Source organism: Bufo bufo, chromosome 6, assembly GCF_905171765.1.
Source record: "Bufo bufo chromosome 6, aBufBuf1.1, whole genome shotgun sequence".
In the NCBI taxonomy this organism is placed as follows: Eukaryota; Metazoa; Chordata; class Amphibia; order Anura; family Bufonidae; genus Bufo; species Bufo bufo.
The window spans coordinates 347,700,620-347,724,033 of NC_053394.1; the positions used below are offsets into that span (position 1 = coordinate 347,700,620).

At 44.8% G+C, this 23,414-nt stretch overlaps 1 protein-coding gene across 3 annotated transcripts in view; it reads left to right on the forward strand.

The window, feature by feature from the left end:
- The first annotated feature begins 4,792 nt into the window (after positions 1–4,792).
- The window catches only part of SLC35C2 (solute carrier family 35 member C2), a 46,134-nt gene continuing 27,512 nt past the window's right edge, over positions 4,793–23,414 (forward strand). The window contains exons 1-10 of one of the 3 annotated variants that reach the window (XM_040434601.1): positions 4,793–5,058; positions 5,157–5,182; positions 6,500–6,668; positions 8,151–8,301; positions 13,345–13,408; positions 13,491–13,563; positions 18,271–18,439; positions 19,854–19,937; positions 20,311–20,486; positions 20,998–21,127. In XM_040434601.1, coding sequence (XP_040290535.1) covers positions 6,525–6,668; positions 8,151–8,301; positions 13,345–13,408; positions 13,491–13,563; positions 18,271–18,439; positions 19,854–19,937; positions 20,311–20,486; positions 20,998–21,127 — 991 coding nt within the window. In that variant the 5' untranslated portion in view covers positions 4,793–5,058; positions 5,157–5,182; positions 6,500–6,524. Of the gene's footprint in view, positions 5,085–5,106; positions 5,134–5,156; positions 5,183–6,499; positions 6,669–8,150; positions 8,302–13,344; positions 13,409–13,490; positions 13,564–18,270; positions 18,440–19,853; positions 19,938–20,310; positions 20,487–20,997; positions 21,128–23,414 lie in introns of those variants that run through there. The other 2 variants (XM_040434600.1, XM_040434602.1) reach the window with 2 other exon arrangements.

The window sequence follows — 23,414 nt, forward strand, 5'->3', positions numbered from 1 at the left end:
ATTGGACGTCACCGAGGCAGTGAAGATGACTCCACATTGGGAAAATCCCCTAGGTAGGTGCCCCCTGGGCTAACCACTGGTGCATATACATAACGTGTGGCAGATATATCAGAGGTGTACAAAAAAATGCCCAGAATACTCAGGCCAGCAGCGATAATTTGGACAAGTATGCTGTTTCAAATATTTGACATAGTTACAGGCCGTCTTTGAGCTGCACACAAAGGCTGCTGCTCTGTATCTCATTCATCCTTTACACTGCAGCTCCGCTTGATCTGACTGGCTGCTGTGTATAAGCACAAGCCCTCCACCACAACTCCAGCAAGTCAGCCCTTGTTGAGATGATTGTCCTTGGAGCAAGCACAGACTCATTATAAACTATAAGCAACTGAAGACGGTCAGGTAACGGCTAGAAGTATACTGAGGCATGCAATGAGGGGAATCGGGAGTTCTACTTTTACAGAGACTAAGCGCAGTGCGGCTTCAGTGTACCGACACAACGTGACTACATGTGGGCACGACTATAATACAGGAAAGCTATATTGTTCCTTGGGTGTGACCAGGAATTGTGGGGGAATGATCATGGTATTGCTCTTGTGTATGTTACTTTGTGGGAACAGCTTGGCACTGTTATACGGACAGTGTATGGCAATATTATATCAGTACAGTATGTCACCACATGGGCATATATTTAAAGGGCATCTGTCAGCAGATTTGTACCTATGACACTGGCTGACCTGTTGCATGTGCGTTTGGCAGCTGAAGACATCTGTGTTGGTCCCATGTTCTTATGTGCCCGCATCTAATATATGCAACTGAGCCTCTAGGAGCAATGGGGGCGTTGCCATTACACCTGGAGGCTCTGCTCTCTGCAACTGCTACACCTTCTCCACATTGATTGACAGGGCTGGGTATGGTGATGTTTTCACTGCCTGGTCTGTCAATCAAAGTGCAGAGGGCTCAGCAGTTGTAGAGAGAGCTGAGCCTCTTGGTGTAATGGTAACGCCCCCGTTGCACCTACAAGCTCACTTGCTTCATTTTTCTCAGCAATGTGAGCACATATGAACATGGGATCAATGCAGATGCCTTCAGCTGCCAAGCGCACATGTAACAGGTCAGACAGTTTCATAGGCACAAATCTGCTGACAGATGCCCTTTAAATGGATTGTGAAACCAGGATTGTGGCCAGGCTACCAACAGTGAGCTAATTGTTGGAGGTCAGACAGTACATGTGCCCTAACATCCATTATGAATTAGGTTTATCCTCTAACCAATGGTGTAGCTAGGCTTTCCAGCACCCAGGGCAAGGATTGGTACTCAAAGTTACAGAGTGAAAAGTTCAGCGGCACGTGTAGTGCGCCACGGCCACTCCTCTAACTCCGCCCAGTGCTTAACTTCACTCACTCAGTCCCACTTACCTAAGGAAAGCTATCATAGGGTACATGGTGGTACCAAGACACCCTGCAATAAATGAAAGACCCAACTTTTTTTTCATATCCGCTCATCTATAATTAATTAAAAAAATATATAGTATATATGGTATAGCCGTGTCCATAACGACCTGATCTAAAAAGGGATCATGTTAGGCTACTTTCACACTTGTGGCAGCAGGGTCCGGCAGGGGAACAGCCTGCCGGATCCGTGCTAACGGAAGTCTGCTCCAGCCCCTTTTACTAAAATGGGGGCGAGCCGGAGGTCCAGCCGCAGCATGGCAAACATGCCGGACAAAAACTACAGCATGCCCCCGCCAGAACAGCCTGCCGGACCCTGCTACCGCAAGTGTGAAAGTAGCATTACTTATCTTGCATGGCGAACGCTGTTAAAAAATTTATAAAATAATGACACAATTGCTGTTTTTGTCTTAACTCCCAAAATGGTATAAAAAGTGATTAAAGAATCACATCTACCCTATAATGGTACCAATAAAAACTACACCCCATCCCACAAAAACAAGCTCTCAGAAAGCTACGTTGGTGGAAAAATAGAATATGACCATGAAAAATATCTTATTATAACTTATAATAACTTATTTTTAGTAAAAAGTGATGCAAACGTAGTAAAATATGAAAAAAATCTATATAAGGCCTCATGCACACGACAGTTATGTGTTTTGCAGTATGCAAATTGCGGATCCGCAAAACACTGATGGCGACCGGGTCCGTTCCGCAATTTGCAGAACGGCAGGGACAGCCATTGATATAACTGCCTATTCTTGTCGGCAAAACGGACAAGAATAGGACAGGTTATATTTTTTTGGCGGACCACGGAACGGAGCAACGGATGCGGACAGCACACGGAGTGCTGTCCTCATCTTTGGCGGCCCCATTGAAGTGAAAACTGCGGCTCGGATGCGGACCAGAACAACGGTCGTGTGCATGAGGTCTAAATCTGGTATCACCACAACCATAAGAAGAGTAATCATATCATACTGTATATACAGCATGTAGAACTTAATAAAAATAAAAAAGTAGTATAAAAACTGATCAAAAAGTCATATGTACCCCAAAATGGTACCAATAAAAAACGACATCCAGTCCCAGCTTAGTCAATAAAAAAATGTATGGCTTTTAAAACCATTTTTAGCAAATTCCATGTTAGAAAGCAGATGCCGCTCCTTCCCTTCTAAACCTTGCGGTGTGCCCATACAGCAGTTTACGACCACATATGGGGTGTTGCCGTATTCAGGAAAAAGTGCGTAACAAATTGTGGGGTGATATTTTGCTATTACTCCTGTGAAATGTAAAAATTTGGGGCTAAAGCAAAATTTTATTGGAAAAAAATTTAATTTTTCATTTTCAAAGCCAAATATTTCTAAATTGTTGGGTCAAAGCACTCGGTATACCGCTTGAAAAAGTCCCTGAGGGTTATAGTTTACAAAATTTGGTCATTTTTTCTTTCTAGGGGTACCTCAGAGTCTCTTCAAATGTGACATGGTGTCCAAAAACCATTCCAACAAAATCTGCCCTCCAAAATCCCTATGTTGCCCCTTCCTTTCTGAGGCCTGCTGCGTGCCCATACAGCAGTTTACAACCACATGTGGGGTGCTTCTGTAAACTGCAGAATCAGTGTAGTACATATTGAAGTTTGCCTTGCTGTGTTACAGGAAAAAAAAAACGGATTAAAATGGAAAATCTGCATAAACAAAGATGAAAATGTTAAATCTCACCTCCATTTTGGAACACCTAAAGGATTAACAACGTTTCAAAAATCAGTTATGAATAATTTGAGGGGTGTAGTTTCTAAAATGGTGTCACTTATGGGTGGTTTCTATTATGTAAGCCCCCAAAGTCACTTCAGAACTGAATTGGTCCTTTAAAAAGTGGTTTTGGAAATTTTCCTGAACATTTGAAAAACTGTTTATAAAATTCGAAACCGTCAAACATCCTGCAAAAATAAAATGACATTTACAAAATGAAGACAACATAAAGTAGACATGCATATTAATTATTAACTATTTTGTCAGGTATCACTGTCTTAAAAGCAGAAAAAGTGAAATTTAGAAAATTGATAATTTTTTTTTAATAAATAAAGATATAATATATCGCTCCAAATTTACCACTGACATGAAGTGCAATGTGTCAGGTGAAAACAATGTCAGAATGGCTTGGATAAGGGAAAGCGTTACCACATTAGGCTACTCTCACACTTGCATCGTTGTTTTCCAGTATTGAGGCCCAGGAGAGGATCTTAATACCGGAAAAAAATAAATCTGTTTGGTCCTCATACATTCCGAATGAAAAGAGATCCGTTCAGGATGTCTTCCGTTCCGTTTTGTGACCGCAAGCTGCGGTTTTGTGTCTGGTCATAAAAACTGATCCGGCACTGAAAACAATTAGTCAATGGTTGACGGATCCATTTTTTAAGGAGCCTAAAATAACGGATCCGTCACCTCTTGACTTTCAATGTATTTAGTGACGGATTCGTTTTTTTCCGTTTTGATTTCACACAACCGCATCCTAACGGAACGGATGCATCCTGATGTGCAAAATCAAAACGGACCCGTTTATGTGCGGTATTGAGACCCTCTGCCGGATCTCAATACTGGAATGACGAACGCAAGTGTGAAAGAAGCCCTAGTGACACCTGTCAGATTTGCTAAATTAGGCTTTGTCAGGAAGGGGTTAAAAGGTTATCCCCCTCCACCTTGGACATTGGGGGCATATAACTAGGATATGCCCCCCATTGTCTGATAGTTGCGGGTTACACCTCTAGGGCCTGCACCTATCCTTAGAGCGGTGCCTGCAAAGTGCAGAAACTGGCACTGCGCATGCGCAGCCGTCCAACATTCATTTCTGCGGGACGGCCAAAAACAGTCGAGCCGCACGTGGCCACCGCTCCATTCGCTCCCACAGAAATGAACATGCGCCCTGTTAAAGGTGTCATTCCCAGAGGTGGAACCTGCAACTATCAGACATTGGGGGCTTATCCTAGCAATATGCCCCCCAAATGTCCAAGAAGGGAATACCCCTTTAAAATATGGCAACTTAATTCTCAGTATGAGTGTGAACCGCTTGGTGTAACAGGTCACAGCAATATAGCTGACTGAGCAGTGGCTCTCCTGCACAAAACTACAACTCTCAGCATTCTCTGAGACTGGGAGGTGTAGTGCCGTAAGACCCCTGTACTGGGCAATGAATTATAAGATTCCAGTCAGCAGACATAAGAGGAGCCCTCCAGCGATACAACTCCTGGCTCCTCACTGTGACAGATACAGTGATGCCTCAACCAATATGGCGGGACTGGCAGGACAGACTTGTGCGACGTCACGAGGGTCTCCCAGCATGCCCCGCGCCTGAGCCACGTCTTGGCTAAGGAGCGATCCCCGGGTAGTGGGGTACGGGGCGGGCGGAGTGCTCAGGCCAGTCATTGCTCGTGGGTGTGGTGACCCCGAGTTCTAGTCCTGTGTTCCCCGTCAGGCTCTGGCCGAGCTTCTGGAGAAGTGCCATCTGTTGCAGACATTGTGACACGTCCGTGTTATGTTAGGTCAGACTATAGACTGTAATAAAGGCTGCAGCCCTTGTCATGGACTCTGCAGGGCTGGATCTATGGCTGAGGCTGCAGGGGGAATAAGTGAGAACACACCCGGGGTAAGTTACTTGTGTGGCTGCAGGGGGAATAAGTGAGGACACACCCGGGGTAAGTTACTTGTGTGGCTGCAGGGGGAATAAGTGAGGACACACCCGGGGTAAGTTACTGCAGGGGATTTCACATGAGGACAGGTTGGTGTTGTCAGTGTCACATGCTGATCTCCAGCTGCTGCACAACTACAACTCCTAGTATGCCTGGTAGGTTCCTTTGGGAGTTGTAGTTTTGCTTATAGATATCCGAGCAGGCAGAGGTGAGTACAGGGGTCTTGTATAATGCTCTGGGTTTATGAACTTCTTTGCTGACCCCATTTATGTGCCAGGCACTGTTTATGGGGTCTTTCATTGGTGGAGACTTGGAGGGTCTCTGGCTGGGACTGTCCATAGCAGAGATCAGCAATCTCTCACACTCCAGTGGTGGTGAAACTACAACTCCCAGCAGGAGCACTTGCTTGGCTGTTCTCAGGATTCCATAGACGTGAATGGAGCATGCTGGGAGTTGTAGTTTCCCAGCATCTGGCATGTTGGAGGTTGCAGACCCCTGACCTTTATTGACAGGTGGGCACAGCGTAGGGGGGTCAGTCTTTGGCTGACGCTTGGAGTGGCTCTGGCTTGCAAACTTACCGTCTGACGCTGTTTATGGGGTGAGTCTGGTTGGCACTGTTAGTGGGGTCACTCTCTGGTTAAGGCTGGTTACGGAGTGACTCTGGGTGGCATTGTCTAAGTTTTGCACACGAGAATAGGCTTTTTGACAATGGAGACCGCGAAAAGTGTGGGATGCGCACAGCCATTATCTCCATATTGCGGATAGCAAAACTGAAACCGCCGTAAGAATGTGAACTAAGTCTTATTCACGCGCTGTGGAAAAAAAAAATCTATAGCGTAAACAGATCAGCCCTTTCATTTTGGATTTCTCACTTTGCAATGGGGTAACCTTTGGTGAAACCATGATTGTGCCGCAGGGCTCCTCGGGACGCTCTGCACCACTGGGTTTTATCGGCTCTGCTCGGCTTTTTCAGCATGCGGAGTGCAGATCCGTAGAAAAATATATGTGATCCGTACCCCGCACACTGGAAAAGCCGAGCGGAATAAAGCTGAAGGTGCAGATCTCTGAGAAGCCCTGCTGCCCAATCGTGGTTTCACCAGAGGTTTGAGGAACAGCCGCCACATGTGGTTGTACCCTAAAGGCTTTCATTTGCTGACAGTTTATGGGGTCACTTACGTACTGGCATCGGTCAGAGATGGGCACACTCAGAGGTGTGCTTTCATTTTCTAAAATGTCCTGGAATAAAAAATAAAAAAACATGGTCACTGGTTGATAGGACAAGCAGATGATCGCTCCAGAGGTTGTCACAGCGTTATTAGATTCTTAGGGTTTAGATGAAATGCTGTAATAATTCTCACATTCTTCTTCCCAGTTCCCTCTTGGACGTTTCCATCTGAATGCAGAAAACGGATGGTGTTGCTGAGAAGATGGCGCTTCCTTGCTGGGCCATAACGTGGAAGGTCTTTCTGACCTTGGGCCTGGTCCTTTTCTATTACTCCTTCTCCATCGGCATTACCTTTTACAACAAGTGGCTGCTGAAGGTAGGGGTGCTGGGTGATCAACCTGCCACCTAGCGCATGGCATTGATCAGAACTGAGCGCCATAGTGCAGGACCCATCTGGTTTAGCATGGCCAAACTGAATGATACCTACAGGGAATTCCCACCTTGCACATTATGGCAACCTCTCCCTTCACTTCCATCTTGCAGTGGCGTATAGCTCAACACCGCAGAAGCCAGTGATGACCACGTTATCACTGCACCAAAGTTTTGCAGGGCGCAGCCCTCACGAACCCACCTTAATTACTCATATCTCGCTTGTAGAAGAAAGTTTTGTGGATCGGCTGCTGGGGAACCCGGTCACGTGACGCTCCTTTGCTGAAAATCCTGCACCTGCCGATGTCACGTCCTATACCAGGTTTCCGGTCTGGGTGATGGATGGGATGTCGCATGTTGTGGATGAGGCCATAAATCATGCTCAACCTGCGGCCCTCCAGCTGTTGTAAAACTACAACTCCCACCATGCCCTTCTGTAGGCTGTCTGGGAATGATGGGAGTTGTAGTTTTGCAGAAGCTGGAGGTCCGCAAGTTGAGCATGCCTGCCATAAATGTTCTCCCTGGAGCATGCGTAGATGAGCCGGATTCAAGAGTTTGCACTGTGCCAGGGGGACAACTAGTTCTGCCCCGTCCACAGCACTTCCTGATCCTCTGCTGCAGAAGTGACGTCCTGTGCATAGACCAGACTGGAAACCTGGTAAAGGACGTGATGTTAGGAGATGTAGGATTTTCAGAGGAGCGTCATGTGCCTTTGTTCCTGAGCAGCCGATCCATGCAATATAGAGACGGTAAGTATATTAGAATCTTTCTTCTACTGGCGACATATGAGTAATTAAGGTGGGTTTGTGTGGCCCACTGGGTCCTGGTCCTTTTTAAGTTGATCATACACTAGACCGAGACCTGGTTCCTTCCATTTAGTAGACACAGCCCTCATATGGCTACAACTGTAAGGTACGAAATGAAGGAAGTAATTTGTATATTGTGTTATAAGTGACATATGCTCTTTCTAAAGGGGTTATACCATGATTAATGTAAAAAATGAAACTCAGACTTCATATAGGACATGACAATCTCTTTTTAACAAATCTAGAACCAGCCCTGTACCTCACATGGATCCAGAGATCTCCCCATTTATTGCTCCAGTTGCTAGGTTTATTTCAAGCTGTCAGCTTAGGGGACATGTCCTTTTTCAGGGGTGTGTCCATTCTGCTGCAGCTGGTGGCAGTTGAAGGATGGAACTGAGCATGTGCGTCCACCTCTGTGAGCAGGACAGGGAAATTAGAAAAAGAACAAACAGCAGGTGGCGCTATACAAATAGATTTCAGTGAATAACTCCGTGCCTATACTACATTTTTAATTACATGCAATTACAAAAGTATTCAGATCCAGTGGCTGGTTTGAAAAACGTAGAATATTTTTGTGGGACAACCCCTTTTAAGATCTTTTCTTCTTCTTTGGATTATTGCAGCGATTTCACTTCCCGCTGTTTATGACCCTTGTTCATCTCCTGATGACCTTCATCTTGTCGTCATTAAGTAGAACGTTGATGACCTGTGTCAGCAGACGGACACGAGTTATCCTGCCATGGTCAGACTACTTCAAAAAAGTGGCCCCGACAGGTACAGTCACATTATTACATCCTTCACTATTTCTGGTGCCATGACGTCACCTTTATTACATAGTTGTCTTCACAGCTTTCCTTCTCTTCACCATACAGCGTGCTGGCTTCAGAGAACAGCAGATAAGTTACAGTATCAGCTAGGGCGGTATTACACTGGCCGATATTGCTAATGAGCGTTCGCATGATCATCTTGCAGTGTAATACTGCCGCTGATGAACGAGCAAACGCTTGTTCATTGGTCAGTATCACATTAATGAGGGGCTCACACAAAAACGTAGTGGATACTGGAGGGTTCACTATCAATTTGGGTCACCCAGTCCCAGTATCAAGAAGAAAGATTAATAAAAAAGATAGGCAATGTATGTAGGACAAGAGAATTTATTAAACCCCCAAAACCAACTAAATAAATTTAAAATACATAAAAATTTATAAAAATTAACAATCAGCATGATCCAATGTTATACATAATAGTAATAATAATTTCCCATAATAAATTAATAAAATAGTTTCCCCAAAATATCAACTAATATCGTAGCACATAAGGGTAATTCATGCAATAAGGTTAGAAATCATGACAGACATATAATTGCATAATAATAACCATACAATCGTGTAGTAAATAATTAATGTTCGGTCTCTTGTAATTAATATCCTGAAATCATGATTAATTAACGTCTCTTATAATTAATATCCTGCAGATATGATTGGTATTTTGTGTTCATGATTGATCTTAATGGTAAAAACACTATTTTATAAATCAAATAGTTGAAATACGGCAGTGATATAGGATGAGTACTGTTACTATCGAGTAGTTAATCTGTAGCAATTAAAACGGAACGGAGCTCCGTTATCTCCATTCAGTAACTAACAGCGATTTGTAGGAGTCCAATAGTTACTGACACCGTCCTGCCGGCAAGTGACAAATCAGAAATGGCATTAACTCCAGCGCCTTTGTCTCATTTACTTTATCCCAATAACTGGCTCAAGTGAAGAAGGAAAAAAAGAAGAAAAGAAAAAAAGAGAATTCATAATCCATTCTTATACACTGCGTGCAGAATTATTAGGCAAATGAGTATTTTGACCACATCATCCTCTTTATGCATGTTGTCTTACTCCAAGCTGTATAGGCTCGAAAGCCTACTACCAATTAAGCATATTAGGTGATGTGCATCTCTGTAATGAGAAGGGGTGTGGTCTAATGACATCAACACCCTATATTAGGTGTGCATAATTATTAGGCAACTTCCTTTCCTTTGGCAAAATGGGTCAAAAGAAGGACTTGACAGGCTCAGAAAAGTCAAAAATAGTGAGATATCTTGCAGAGGGATGCAGCACTCTTAAAATTGCAAAACTTCTGAAGCGTGATCATCGAACAATCAAGCGTTTCATTCAAAATAGTCAACAGGGTCGCAAGAAGCGTGTGGAAAAACCAAGGCGCAAAATAACTGCCCATGAACTGAGAAAAGTCAAGCGTGCAGCTGCCAAGATGCCACTTGCCACCAGTTTGGCCATATTTCAGAGCTGCAACATCACTGGAGTGCCCAAAAGCACAAGGTGTGCAATACTCAGAGACATGGCCAAGGTAAGAAAGGCTGAAAGACGACCACCACTGAACAAGACACACAAGCTGAAACGTCAAGACTGGGCCAAGAAATATCTCAAGACTGATTTTTCTAAGGTTTTATGGACTGATGAAATGAGAGTGAGTCTTGATGGGCCAGATGGATGGGCCCGTGGCTGGATTGGTAAAGGGCAGAGAGCTCCAGTCCGACTCAGACGCCAGCAAGGTGGAGGTGGAGTACTGGTTTGGGCTGGTATCATCAAAGATGAGCTTGTGGGGCCTTTTCGGGTTGAGGATGGAGTCAAGCTCAACTCCCAGTCCTACTGCCAGTTTCTGGAAGACACCTTCTTCAAGCAGTGGTACAGGAAGAAGTCTGCATCCTTCAAGAAAAACATGATTTTCATGCAGGACAATGCTCCATCACACGCGTCCAAGTACTCCACAGCGTGGCTGGCAAGAAAGGGTATAAAAGAAGAAAATCTAATGACATGGCCTCCTTGTTCACCTGATCTGAACCCGATTGAGAACCTGTGGTCCATCATCAAATGTGAGATTTACAAAGAGGGAAAACAGTACACCTCTCTGAACAGTGTCTGGGAGGCTGTGGTTGCTGCTGCACGCAATGTTGATGGTGAACAGATCAAAACACTGACAGAATCCATGGATGGCAGGCTTTTGAGTGTCCTTGCAAAGAAAGGTGGCTATATTGGTCACTGATTTGTTTTTGTTTTGTTTTTGAATGTCAGAAATGTATATTTGTGAATGTTGAGATGTTATATTGGTTTCACTGGTAAAAATAAATAATTGAAATGGGTATATATTTGTTTTTTGTTAAGTTGCCTAATAATTATGCACAGTAATAGTCACCTGCACACACAGATATCCCCCTAAAATAGCTAAAACTAAAAACTACTTCCAAAAATATTCAGCTTTGATATTAATGAGTTTTTTGAGTTCATTGAGAACATGGTTGTTGTTCAATAATAAAATTAATCCTCAAAAATACAACTTGCCTAATAATTCTGCACTCCCTGTATAGATATGAACACATGTCCCTTAAAGTGAAGATAATAACTTCCCTGAAGGTTGAATGGGAATGAGCGTTATCTTCATTTTAAGGGACATTATTCCTTCTCTATAACCTTTTATAAGGGTAATTCATTTGTATTTAAACAAGACAGATAATGGATAATATACAACGTACCAGTATAATTATGTGATGTAGTGACTTCCACATACGTATTGTCAGTTTTGTTTCAAATACGAATTGATGCAATCTTTTCTCTCAAATGTAAATTGCCCCAGTGATTGGGAATAAAAAAAAAGTAATAATAAAAAAAAAAAAAGCATATGTAGAGAGAAAACCGTATTAGAATCACAGATGTTCAGAACTGGAAATTTTTATTATATATTCCATCTGAGTGACCAAAGGAAACACTATATGCAAGTAATAAAGAAAAGCAACTAAAAAGGAAAAATATAAGTACAAAAACACTAAATAGAAGAGTTGATCTATATAGGGGTTTTGCAGACAACCAAATTGTAAAATAATCCAGTCTGGAATTTGGCTATTATAAGACAATAAAAATGTGAGAAGCCGAATATATGAGATACAGCCACTGAGGAAGGAGCTAGTGCTCTGAAACGCGTCTGGAACATATATATATATATATATATATATATATATATATATATATATATATATAGACATGAAAGGATTTTTTTTTACCCAATTTGCTCCTAAAACGGAAGGAGAAGGCTGAGCGCTACTGCAGAAAACCCCCGGAGCGACATATCCACCTGGTGAGGAGGAGGAGGAGGGTAGGACGCCAAGCGCTGCTTGCACGTGCTCCCAAGGGAGACAACCCGACAAAGAGAGACAGGGGTAAGTGCACAACTCCATACACCTCTATCGCAGGAGACAGTTATTGGGATAAAGTAAATGAGACAAAGGCGCTGGAGTTAATGTCATTTATGATTTGTCACTTGCCGGCAGGACGGTGTCAGTAACTATTGGACTCATACTAATCGCTGTTAGTTCCTGAATGGAGATAACGGAGCTCCGTTCTATTTTAGTTGCTACAGATTAACTACTCGATATTAACAGTACTCATCCTATATCACTGCTGTTTTTCAACTATTTGATTTATAATAGTGTTTTTACCATTAAGATCAATCATGGACACAAAATACCAATCATATCTGCAGGATATTAATTATAAGATACTTTGATTAATCATGATTTCAGGATATTAATTACAAGAGATTTTGGTCACCGAGCGAACATTAAATGAATTATTTACTACACGATTGTATGGTTATAGTTATTATGCAGTTATATGTCTGTCATGATTTATTACCTTATTACTTGAATTACCCTTATGTGCTACGATATTAGTTTATATTTTGGGGACACTATTTTATGAATTTATTATAGGAAATTATTATAACTTATGTATAACATTGGATCATGCTGATTGTACATTTTTTGTTTTTATGTATTTTATATTTATTTGATGGTTTTGGGTTTAATAAATCCTCTTGTCCTACATACATTGCAGAAGGAGGAGTGCTTGTTCATTGGGCAATTCAGATTTTTTTTTTTTTTAAGCATTTTTAGGCAAACCACTAGACAGTATGGGGATGAGCGATGGCATAGTGATCACTCCTCCCCATGCTGTGGAGGAGATCGTTGAATGTAATAGCAGTGGTCTCCTCAGCTAGCTGGCAAGCGAGTTCTGGGAAGGGAGGGCTTCCCTCCGGAAAATCGCTTGCTCAATTGGCCTGTGTAATACAGGCTTTAGTGTCAGTTGATGTACTGTATTACAACCCTTCAGTTGTGACGTTTTCTCAGGGCTGTAATTACCTTATGAGCAAACAGAGGTAAATCCGCAGGTGTAAACTGAGCATTCAGAAAACTGAAGCCCATCCTCCTGGGTCAGGTTCCCCCCCTTTGGACTCTACGAGAAGCTAAGTCAGAGCAGATATCCCACTCCTTTCAGTCCCCACATGGAAACTTTCTGCGCCACATTGCAGGCAGTGACTGGTCTCAGTGACCCAACAGTGTGAGGACCACTTGGGGACATGTCACCACTTAAGCCAGTCATTGGCTGCAGTGTGGAGCATGTGCAGGAAATTTACATGCAGGGACCGTAGTGCCGTGAAAACAGGCCAAGACCCACGGCACTGCAAATGAGTGTTGGGAAGCAGGCAAGTATACTTCTTTTCACAGGTCCCACTGATGGATGGGATAAAAAAAAAGAAACATGGACAACCACTGTAAACTTCTCTTACCTGTTGATTCCACTTCTGGCTTTGGGTCAAAAACTGCAAAGATGATTTCCTAAAAATGCCGTGTGGGATATCAACCTTTACTGTGATTCATTTCTGTGCCCGCGTATAAATCTAGATCTTCATGGATGAGACAATCTCAGTTGACTTGACAGGCCTCCAATGATGGTCGTTGTTTTGTGTTTTCAGCTCTGGCCACTGCTCTGGACATTGGACTTTCCAACTGGAGCTTCCTGTACATCACTGTGTCTCTGTGAGTTGGGGCCGGTCATATAAATCTAGTCGTGCCGGGATAAGGTATAAGCCTCTTAACGCTCCTTTCATATGGTCGCCAGGTACACCATGACCAAGTCTTCTGCTGTTCTTTTCATCCTCCTCTTCTCACTGCTCTTCAAGTTAGAGGAATTGGTGAGTCACTTCGGGGCAGGTGCTGGGTGGAGATGGTGTTCGCTGGGGTTTAGAGTTCAGCTTCCTGTGTGTCACCTGAATTACCTCTGGAGAATTAAACTTTACGCATCTGCCAAGATAATACTTCTAATGCGTGCTTCCCTAAGGTGTTGTGCTGCAGGTAAAGGTTGTCTGCCAATGTAACTGGCTGATCAAAGGCAGTAATTAGGGCAAGGGATTAGAATGCAATGGAAAAGTACCATGAGCACTGTGAAGCACTGTCAAAGACAGGGTTATATGATTTGGATCAGGATTTCTGTGTGAAAAGCAGAGTAAATTGTGACAGGACTCCTTGGAGAAACAGTGAGAGTCCTGCTGACCCCTCCTACAGAGAAGGACTGACAACTGTCCCTGTATCAGTGTGTGCAGAGAAAGCTGTGCGTCCTCCTGTGTGAGTGGGATTATCAATTCTCCACTCCATTTATAGGGTTTATTAAAGGGGTTATCTGGTTTCAGGATGAAACCGAACAACCCTTTGGATCAAGCTGCAGTGAAAAGCATGTAAGTACTTACAGGTGAAACTCGAAAAATTTGAATTTCTCGCCCATGAAAGAGGAACACATCGGGTTAAGAGGGGGCGGGGCCCATTCCGAGCACAGAGCGGGATGAAGAGGCAGGCTTAGGGAAGCGCCGGCTTATCTCCGATTTACTACGGGAGGCAGCCTGTTCCAGGCGCTGCCTTGTGCGGCATCCTGAGGTGATTTGAGCAGGGAGAATCGGGTACTGCGGCGGTTACTGAATTGGGTACTGCAGTGGCCATGAGGGGGCGGGGCTTACTCTTCCCGCCACAGCGCTCAGGAAGTTCTTCGCTGGGACATCCTCCTCCGGATGGCGTCTGCTCCTGGCTCTGGTGGGAACTGTTGCTCCTCTCCTCAAGTCAGCTGTACTCTCTCCTGCCCCAGATTGCCCCTACCATCATGTCTGATCCCTCTGGTGCTCTACCTCAGCTGCCAATTGCTGTCCACTATGCCTGCTCTATGTGTCAGGCAAAATTCTCTTGCGGGCAACCGTATTCTGTCTCCTCTGCTTGTCAGACTCCCAGGCAGGGGTTCCCCCTTCAGCCTGTACTGCTACCTCACCCTCCGGCAGCTGAGTTACCCGATTGGCCAGAACTCTCTCAGGCGGTGGAAAACCTGGCTAAAATCTCCCAATCCACCCTATCTATAGTTGGTCGCTTGGTTGAGAATCCGCCACCTACGCCGGCTGCACCTCCCTTGGATGCACCCTCCAGAGCTTCTTGCCAGGGCGACCGCCCCCTCCCCAGGTCACTTTTTTCCGGTGATTCCGTCAGCGCACGGCATTCACAAAAGCGTCCCAGAATGGAACACGTTTCTTCCTCTGACGCATCTCCCTCTCCGCCCTGTGTATGGTCTCACTTAGGGTTTTCTTCTCCTGGGGACGTGCTGTCTGACGGAGAGGTTGAGAATTTGGATATGGATACAGAGCAGCCTTCTAAGTTGGCCTCCACCGTGGATAGCCTCATTGCTGCCATCCGCGACACCTTCCGAGTGCAGGATGGTCTCCCCCCCCCCCCCCCCCCCCCTTCCCACTGACCAAAAGGGGTATTCTTCTTCTGCCCAAAACAGGCCTCAAGGGTGTTTCCTCGCAATAATGATCTTTCGGTGGTGGTTTCCAAAGCTTGGGATCATCCAGACATGCGTTTTTTCCGCCCCAAAGAAGCTGGACATCCACGTGGACATCCCCTCCTAAGGTGGACCCACCAGTGGCACGGCTAGCCAAAAATACAGCTATTCCTATAGCCGATGGATCCTCCCTTCAGTCCGCTGAAGATCGTCGGATGGAATCCTTGACGAAGTCCCTCTTTGCAGCTACGGGGTCAGCCCTTAGGCCTGTGTTCGCCTCCGCGTGGGTGGCAAAGGCGATCTCTGAGTGGGGCAGTCAGCTGGACCAGGACTTGGTATCCGAGGTCCCTGCTCAGGATCTCCGATCCTTGGCGCAGTTGCTCATGCAGGCTGTGAAGTTCCTCTGCGATGCGTCCTTGGACGCTGGCACCCTCATTGCGTGCTCTTCTGCGCTTGCAGCGGACGCGACTTCCAAGCGTTCTTTAGTCGGTCTCCCCTTTGCCAGCACCCATCTCTTTGGTTCTCGGCTGGACAAAATTATTTCTGAGGCCACGGGAGTCAAGAGCACCCATCTCCCACAGCCTAGGGCCAAGCGGGCCTCTCACGTTAGGTCAGGTTTCTCACGTGGCAGGCCCTTTCGTCGATTCGTTAGTACGCGCCCTGCGGCGAGCTCTTCCGCTGGGGGGGCGGGTTTACTTCCCAAGATCAACGCAAAAAGCCGTCTTTTCGGGCACAGCCCTCCTGGCGTCCCAGACCTCAGGCCGCTCGACCTTCTGCGGCTAAGCAGTCCTCAGCCTGAAGGTGTGCTGGGTTTGGGAGGAGTGTTCCCTCCCAGGACAGTCCAAGGCACATGGTCTCGGTCGGAGTCCAAGCTCTTGATCAATGTCCTGGAGCTCAGGGCGATTCTTCTATCCCTCCGGCATTGGACCCACCTCCTGAAGGGTCGCCCCGTCAGAGTCCAGTCGGACAACGCCACGGCGGTGGCTTACATCAACCACCAGGGGGTAACACAGCCCCGCAGCGATGCAGGTATCTGCCAAGATCTTACGGTGGGCGGAGACCCATGTACCGGCAATTTCAGCAATCTACATTCCTGGTGTGGAGAATTGGACTGCGGACTTCCTCAGCAGGACCACGATAGATCCGGGCGAGTGGTCCCTCCACCCGGAGGTATTCGAGTCGATCGGTTTACGTTGGGGTCGCCCGACGTGGATTTGATGGCCTCACGGCTCAATCGGAAACTTCCCACCTTCCTCTCCCGAGCAAGGACTTTTTTTTTCAGGATGTGGCACATACGGTTCCCCCGTACCGTCCTCCTTTACCATCTTGGGATCTAAATTTAGTCCTCTCAGCACTCCAGACTTCTCCCTTTGAGCCATTGCGGGAGATTTCTCTGACTCCTGTCCTGGAAGGTGGTTTTCCTTGTAGCCATCACTTCCATCAGACGGGTGTCCGAGTTGGCGGCGCTCTCCTGCAGAGAACCCTTCTTGGTTCTCCATAAGGACAAAGCGATTCTCCGGCCCGTTCGTTCCTTTCTTCCGAAGGTAGTCTCTGACTTCCATATTAACCAGGAAATTGTCCTTCCCTCACTGTGTCCATCTCCTTCACACCCTAAGGAAAAGGAGTTGCACCATTTGGACGTTGTCAGAGCTCAGAAGATCTATTTAGCAGCCTCCGGTCCCTTCCTCTGTACGGACTCCCTTTTTGTCATTCCGGAGGGTCCTCGCAAGGGATTGGCGGCCTCCAAGGTGGCAATCACACGTTGGATTCGGGCTGCAATTGCGGAGGCTTACCGTGCCCGGGGCAGGGTTCCGCCCTTAGGTGTCACGGCTCACTCCACCAGAGCGGTGGGCGCATCTTGGGCTCAGAGGAATCGGTCTTCGGCTGCACAGTTGTGTAAGGCAGCTACTTGTTCCTCCTTACACACTTTCACAAAATTTTACCAGGTGCATACTTATGCATCGGTGGACGATGCCTTGGGCCGCATAGTCTTGCAGGCTGCAGTTTCTTAGATGCCTGCAGGGACGCTTGCTTCAATGGGTCTGTGGTTTTCCCTCCCTGTGGACTTCTTTTGGGCGTCCCACGGTTCCTGTGTCCCCCAATGAATATGTGCGAGAAAAGGAGATTTTTGTATAACTTACCAGTAAAATCTCTTTCTCGCTCTTCATTGGGGGACACAGCACCCACCCAGTATTGTTGTTCGACCACAGTTGTGGCAGTTGCTGGTTTGAACCCAGTTGCTTCTTTTGGCATGGTTGGTGTTCCATGTTTTTTCTTGGTTGGCTTGCTTCTCCTACTGCTTGTACACAAACTGAAGCTCTCTCTCCAGGCTGGAGGGGGTATAGCTGCCAGGGTGGGAGCTATATCTAGTGTCAACGCCTCCTAGAGGACATAGCTATACCCACGGTTCCTGTGTCCCGAATGAAGAGTGAGAAAGAGAGATTTTAAAGTTATACAAAAATCTCCTTATTGTGCAAAAGTTCATTTATTTCAGTAATGCAACTTAAAAGGAATTGCATTAATGCAACTTAAAATTAGAATATTGTGAAAAGGTTCAATATTCTAGGCTCAAAGTGTCACATGCTAGTCAGCTAATTAATTAATCCATACCCCCTGAGCAAAGGGTACCTGAGATTGTGACTTTGGGGTTTCATAAGCTGTAAGCCATAATCATCCAAATTATAACAAAGGCTTGAAATATCTCGCTTTGCATGTATTAGTTTCACCTTTTAAGTTGCATTACTGAAATAAATGAACTTTGCACGATATTCAAATTTTTCGAGTTTCACCTGTACCTGCCAGATCCTGCATCACTGCTTTTGGTTTTCCTGGCCGGGTTCTATCTACCTGGCTGCAGTGGTGATCTGACTTCAACAGTGTGACTATTGCAGCCAATCACTGACCTCTTCGGGTGCACCGCTTGAGGCCAGTGATTGGTTGCAGCGGTCATATGTTGTCGACATGACATCACTGCAGCAGCCACTAGTATTGATGTTCTGGTGGACATCTTGCAATGTAAGAGAAAATGTGCAATAAATGAAGTTGAGGTCTTGGGACTCACTCTTATTTCTCCCATCTCCTTTAGAAACCAGCTCTTATCCTTGTGGTGCTGCTTATTTCTGGAGGCCTCTTCATGTTCACATTCAAGTCAACACAGTTTGATGCCAGAGGGTTTTTTCTGGTTCTTGCTGCGTCGTGCCTGGGTGGGATCAGGTGGACCCTCACTCAGATCCTCATGCAGAAAGCAGAGCTAGGTAAGTGCCAGCAGTAGAACGACATCTGTACATTTTGAAGTTGTGCTGCTGAAGAGTTCTATAGACGTAATGCTAATTATTCCAAATCTTAGCATAACATTGGAAATGATAATGCTGATAGGTCCGGCGATCATGCCTTAAAAGGGTTGTGTCACTTTAGCAAATGGCATTTGTCATGTAGACAGAGTTAATACAAGGCACTTACTAATGTATTGTGATTGTCCATATTGCCTCCTTTGCTGGCTGGATTCATTTTTCTGTCACATTATACACTGCTTGCTTCCAGGGGTTAGGACCACCCTGCAATCCAGCAGCGGTGCCTGTGCTGGAACACTATAGGAAAAAGCGCCGGCCTCTCTGGTGGTCGAGACTGTGGGAGCACACATAGGTACGTATGTGAACACGTCCCGGCCACCTCGTGTCTGCGCTGCAGGGGTGGTTATAACCCCTGGAAACGAGCCGTGTATAATGTGATGGAAAATTGAATCAAGACTGCAAAGGAGGCAATATGGACAATCGCGATACATTAGTAAGTGCCTTTTATTAACCTTGTCTACATGATGAATGCCATTTGCTGAAGTGAGACAACCCCTTTAAACATCACACAACATCTCAAAATGGAAGGCTGGTGGTGGTCTGTCTTTTGTATGTCAAAGGTAGGTAATCATATTACCACTACTTGGTCTCCTCTTCTTCCTTTTTTTTTCTTGGCTTATCCCTGTCCTAAACCTTTTCTCGTAGTCCCACTTAAATAACGGCTACCCCCAGGTTACACATGAGCTCATCTTTCTACTCCCTATACTCTCCAGTGCTGAAGGCTCTTGCCTATTTCTCATTATCCTCCCTCTGCATTTCCCTTTAAGTCTACTAGCCATTCTAGAGATGCCTGTTCCCCCTTATGGCACCTCTCTTAAAGGGGCTTTCCTGTAGGTTTGTATTAATGGCCTAACTTTACAATAAGTTGTCCTTATCAGATCGGCGGGATTCAGACTTCTGGAACCCCTGCCGATTAGCTGTTGCAAAGGGCACGTCACTTGAGCAAACCCTGCAGCCTCTACCTAGGCCTGTGACGTCATGTCCATCAGTTACATGGCCTTTCTGCAGGTCAGTCCCTATCAAGTGAATGGAATTGAGCTGTAATGCAAGCACAGCCGCCGTACTATAGATAATCAATATTTAGCTCCTAGAAAACCCCTTTAAAAAAGAAAAGGGGCAGAAATTGTTCATGGATTTCGAGGTTGGGTTTGTCAGCTATAAATAGACCCTGAGCGCTGTAGGACATGCCAGGCCTCCTATAACTATACAGAGGTGTCACACAGATCCTCTCCCCTTGTACCGCTGGCTTCCTGTCCTTCAGTGCAGTGGTTATGGATCCAGGTCTGTTACTCATCTTGCTTCTTTTTTTTTCTCCCAGGTTTACAGAATCCCATAGACACCATGTTTCATTTACAGCCTCTCATGTTCCTCAGTCTATTTCCGCTTTTTATTGGCATTGAAGGTGAGATTTACCGCTTTCTTTACAGTCCTTGATTTTGTCTTTTGTCGAGCTGGTAAAATTTCTTTCTCATTGGGGGACTCAGAAAACCGTGGGTATAGGTACTGCCACTAGGAGCGACACTAAGTGGAAAAAGTGCTAGGTCCTCCTGCCAGCTAATGATTCTTAATAATTTTATTTTTTGGAGAAAGCTAGATGACAACCAGTATGGATGCTATTAAAGCTTTCACGTGGGTTATCACCCAGCCTTCCCAGACTTCATCCCCTTGTTTTTGGAAAGTAAAGTGACAGCGCTACCACCAGAGGCATCTAATTCTCACTGTCCAGTGATAAAACACTAGTGGTGACTGTGGTTCCTTGGTCTGTTCCTTCTTAGGTCTGCACGTATCCGCATCAACGCAGCTTTTTCGCTATCAAGATGCCCAAAGCCTGCTTGTTGTATTGGCCACCCTTGGTGTGGGAGGACTGCTTGCATTTGGCCTTGGATATTCTGAGTTTCTACTGGTTTCCAAAACTTCCAGTCTTACCCTTTCCATCGCTGGCATCTTCAAGGTACAGTTCCCACCTGTTGTCCATCAGCTGTCCACCCAGTAAGCCTCATCATTGTCAATCTTCTGTGGTGGTGTTAAAGGGAGCCTATCGCCTGAAAATTCACTGCTAAACCAGGCACAATGCCCTGTAGGGCTAGCTCGTCCATCAACAGCTCCATTGAGACACACTGCACGTGATCTAGTTTTCTTGATGTCCAAGACAGATGAAAGTTTGCTCAGGTCCTGAATATCCAGGTAACTAGCGCATGAGCAGTGTGTATCAGAGGGTTTTGCTGATAGACACGTCTCCCCACACGACCCTCTATCCCCTGCCATTCTCTGGATGGGAGTGTAATGACACTCAGGGACGGTTGTTATGACCACCCATATTCTGCTGAGCGACTTACTTGGCACAGATTTGTATTTCTCTTCCACAGCTGTTGCGTTATTAGATCACTCCCTTCTGATAGAATTACTGTATATTATCTGGCCTTATTACATAGACCTGCCTGACGTTATCATTTTGTTGTCAGGAACTCTGTGTGTTGTTATTGGCGGCCCATCTTTTTGGTGATAAATTGAGCCTACTCAACTGGTCGGGATTTGGCGTCTGCATCTCTGGCATTGCACTGCATGTTGCTTTAAGGACCACCCATACTAAAGGTAACTGTTGGTACAGGGGCATCTCTGTGTGTGTATATATCTAATATATAAAGCTGAGTGTATGTGTTTATGTCCGCTTAAGGAATCCGTACCGTCGCATTTACAATCACAAAATTTGGCACACAGGTACATCGGGTGTCCGGGAAGGTTTTAGACTGGGTCTCTGCTCTCTAGCATGTACCGTTGCTGAGAGATTCTCAAAAAAATGCATTAGCCAATAGAAGCTTGGTCACGTGACCCTTATCAGCCAATAGAAGCTCGCAGGCTCTTAGTCTCCACATACACACAGTTTGACACCAGGTTTCCATAACAACCCAGCCATTTTTCTTCACTGCTGTAGGTCAGCTTTAAAGGGGCAGGGCGCTGTGGATGACACTGTTAAGGGAGCGGAGTGCTGTGGAGTTACAAAATAGAGGACCAGTCGGCACCGTGTGTGATGTTTTAGAACATTGTTAATTTAGTTTCACATAGTCTTTTGACTATAGAACGTGTAGTTACACGTGCTCTAGTAACTAAGACATATTTTTTAAAAGAAAATTAAAATAAAAGTTATTACTCAACACATTAAGTGAGACTAATTAAAAATCTCAGCAGTTGGTAGACTTTTGCCCCATATTTCATCCAGTAACTGAGAGGTTAATTCAGATGCTATTTGTTTCTCTCAATGAGAAACACTAGCCAGCTAGTTGCTTACTCTTTACCTATATCATATGATCTTGGGCTGTCTGTGCCCAACTACTGTGCTTAAAACACACAAACACGTTTGCTGCCTCCCGACATGTTTCGCCGGAAAAACGGCGTCTTCAGGGGATCGGGCAGGTATGTGTGTGGGGGCGAGGACCACCTTTTATTACATTGGTAAGTAATGTCAATACTCAGAGATCCAATGTGCGAGGCTCACTCACTTATGGCAAGCTAAGGGAGGTATAAGGTTGGCAATAATTGGCAATTCCCTCCCCAGTACGTCACCCGCTCGTGTTAGCATCAGTACGGCCGCCTCGTCTCTAACGGAGTTTCGCGCATGCGCACCCACTTATAAAAATCTTTCTGCACTGCTCGGCCGGTACTGCGCATGTCACAGGACTTTGCTTTTTTCCTCCGCTTCTAGCAATGAATCCAAGGATGCTGATGACTACAATTTTATGTATATATTCTTCTCATCTCCATGATTACTTTATTTTATTCCTAGATATCTAATTATTAAGATCATGATCATCTACCTCATTATTTTATATTGCTCATGATTATAACTAACCATTAACTGTATGAATTAATTTACTATAATTATAGCATTACAGCTCATAACAGATAGTATATCATAAACAGGATTATAAATTTAACGCCACAATCATGATCATAATTGACCATTATTTTCATAATTTATTTACTTTTACAATCCTATACCTGAAAAAATCAAATGTACATGATGATATGAAAATAGTGAAATAATAGATGAGGGTCATGATAAATCTAATTGTAGAATAAATATTATGAATTTTTTCAATATTGTGTATTTATTATTGGGATGTACTGCTAAGGCTACTTTCACACTGGCGTTTTGGCTTTCCGTTTGTGAGATCCGTTCAGGGCTCTCACCAGCGATCAAAAACGGATCAGTTTTGCCGTAATGCATTCTGAATTCAAAAGGATCCGCTCAGAATGCATCAGTTTGCCTCCGATCAGTCTCCATTCCACTCTAGAGGCGGACACTGCCTGCAGCGTTTTGCTGTCTGCCTGACGAAACTGAGCCAAACGGATTCGTCCTGACACAAACTGGCCCAATAGAAACCGGATCCCTCTCCCATGACTTCTAATGGAGTTCATGACGGATCCATCTTGGCTATGTTACAGATAATACAAACAGATCCGTTCATGACAGATGCATGCGCTTGTATTATTGTAACGGATCCGTTTTTGCAGATCCATGACGGATCCACCCAAAACGCGAGTGTGAAAGTAGCCTTAGATGAATTAGCTAGTTGAGCTGGAGTAGATTTTATTAACTCCATTCGTCTCCTTTTTAGGCTAGTAATAAAATTTATTACTTTTAATATCACTGGATATCCTGCTGTTAATGACATCAATTCATATGAATCTCCACAAAAAATTCAAGATTAAGAAATAAAAAGAGCCCCAATATATTTCATCCAATATATATCTTTTCCACATATCCTTTCCTTATATTATCCAAATTTTTTTATTTTTTATTTATTTACTTTTTGTTTTTTATTTTATTCTTATTCTATGGGGGATCTTATATATACACATAGATCGACTATATGTCAAT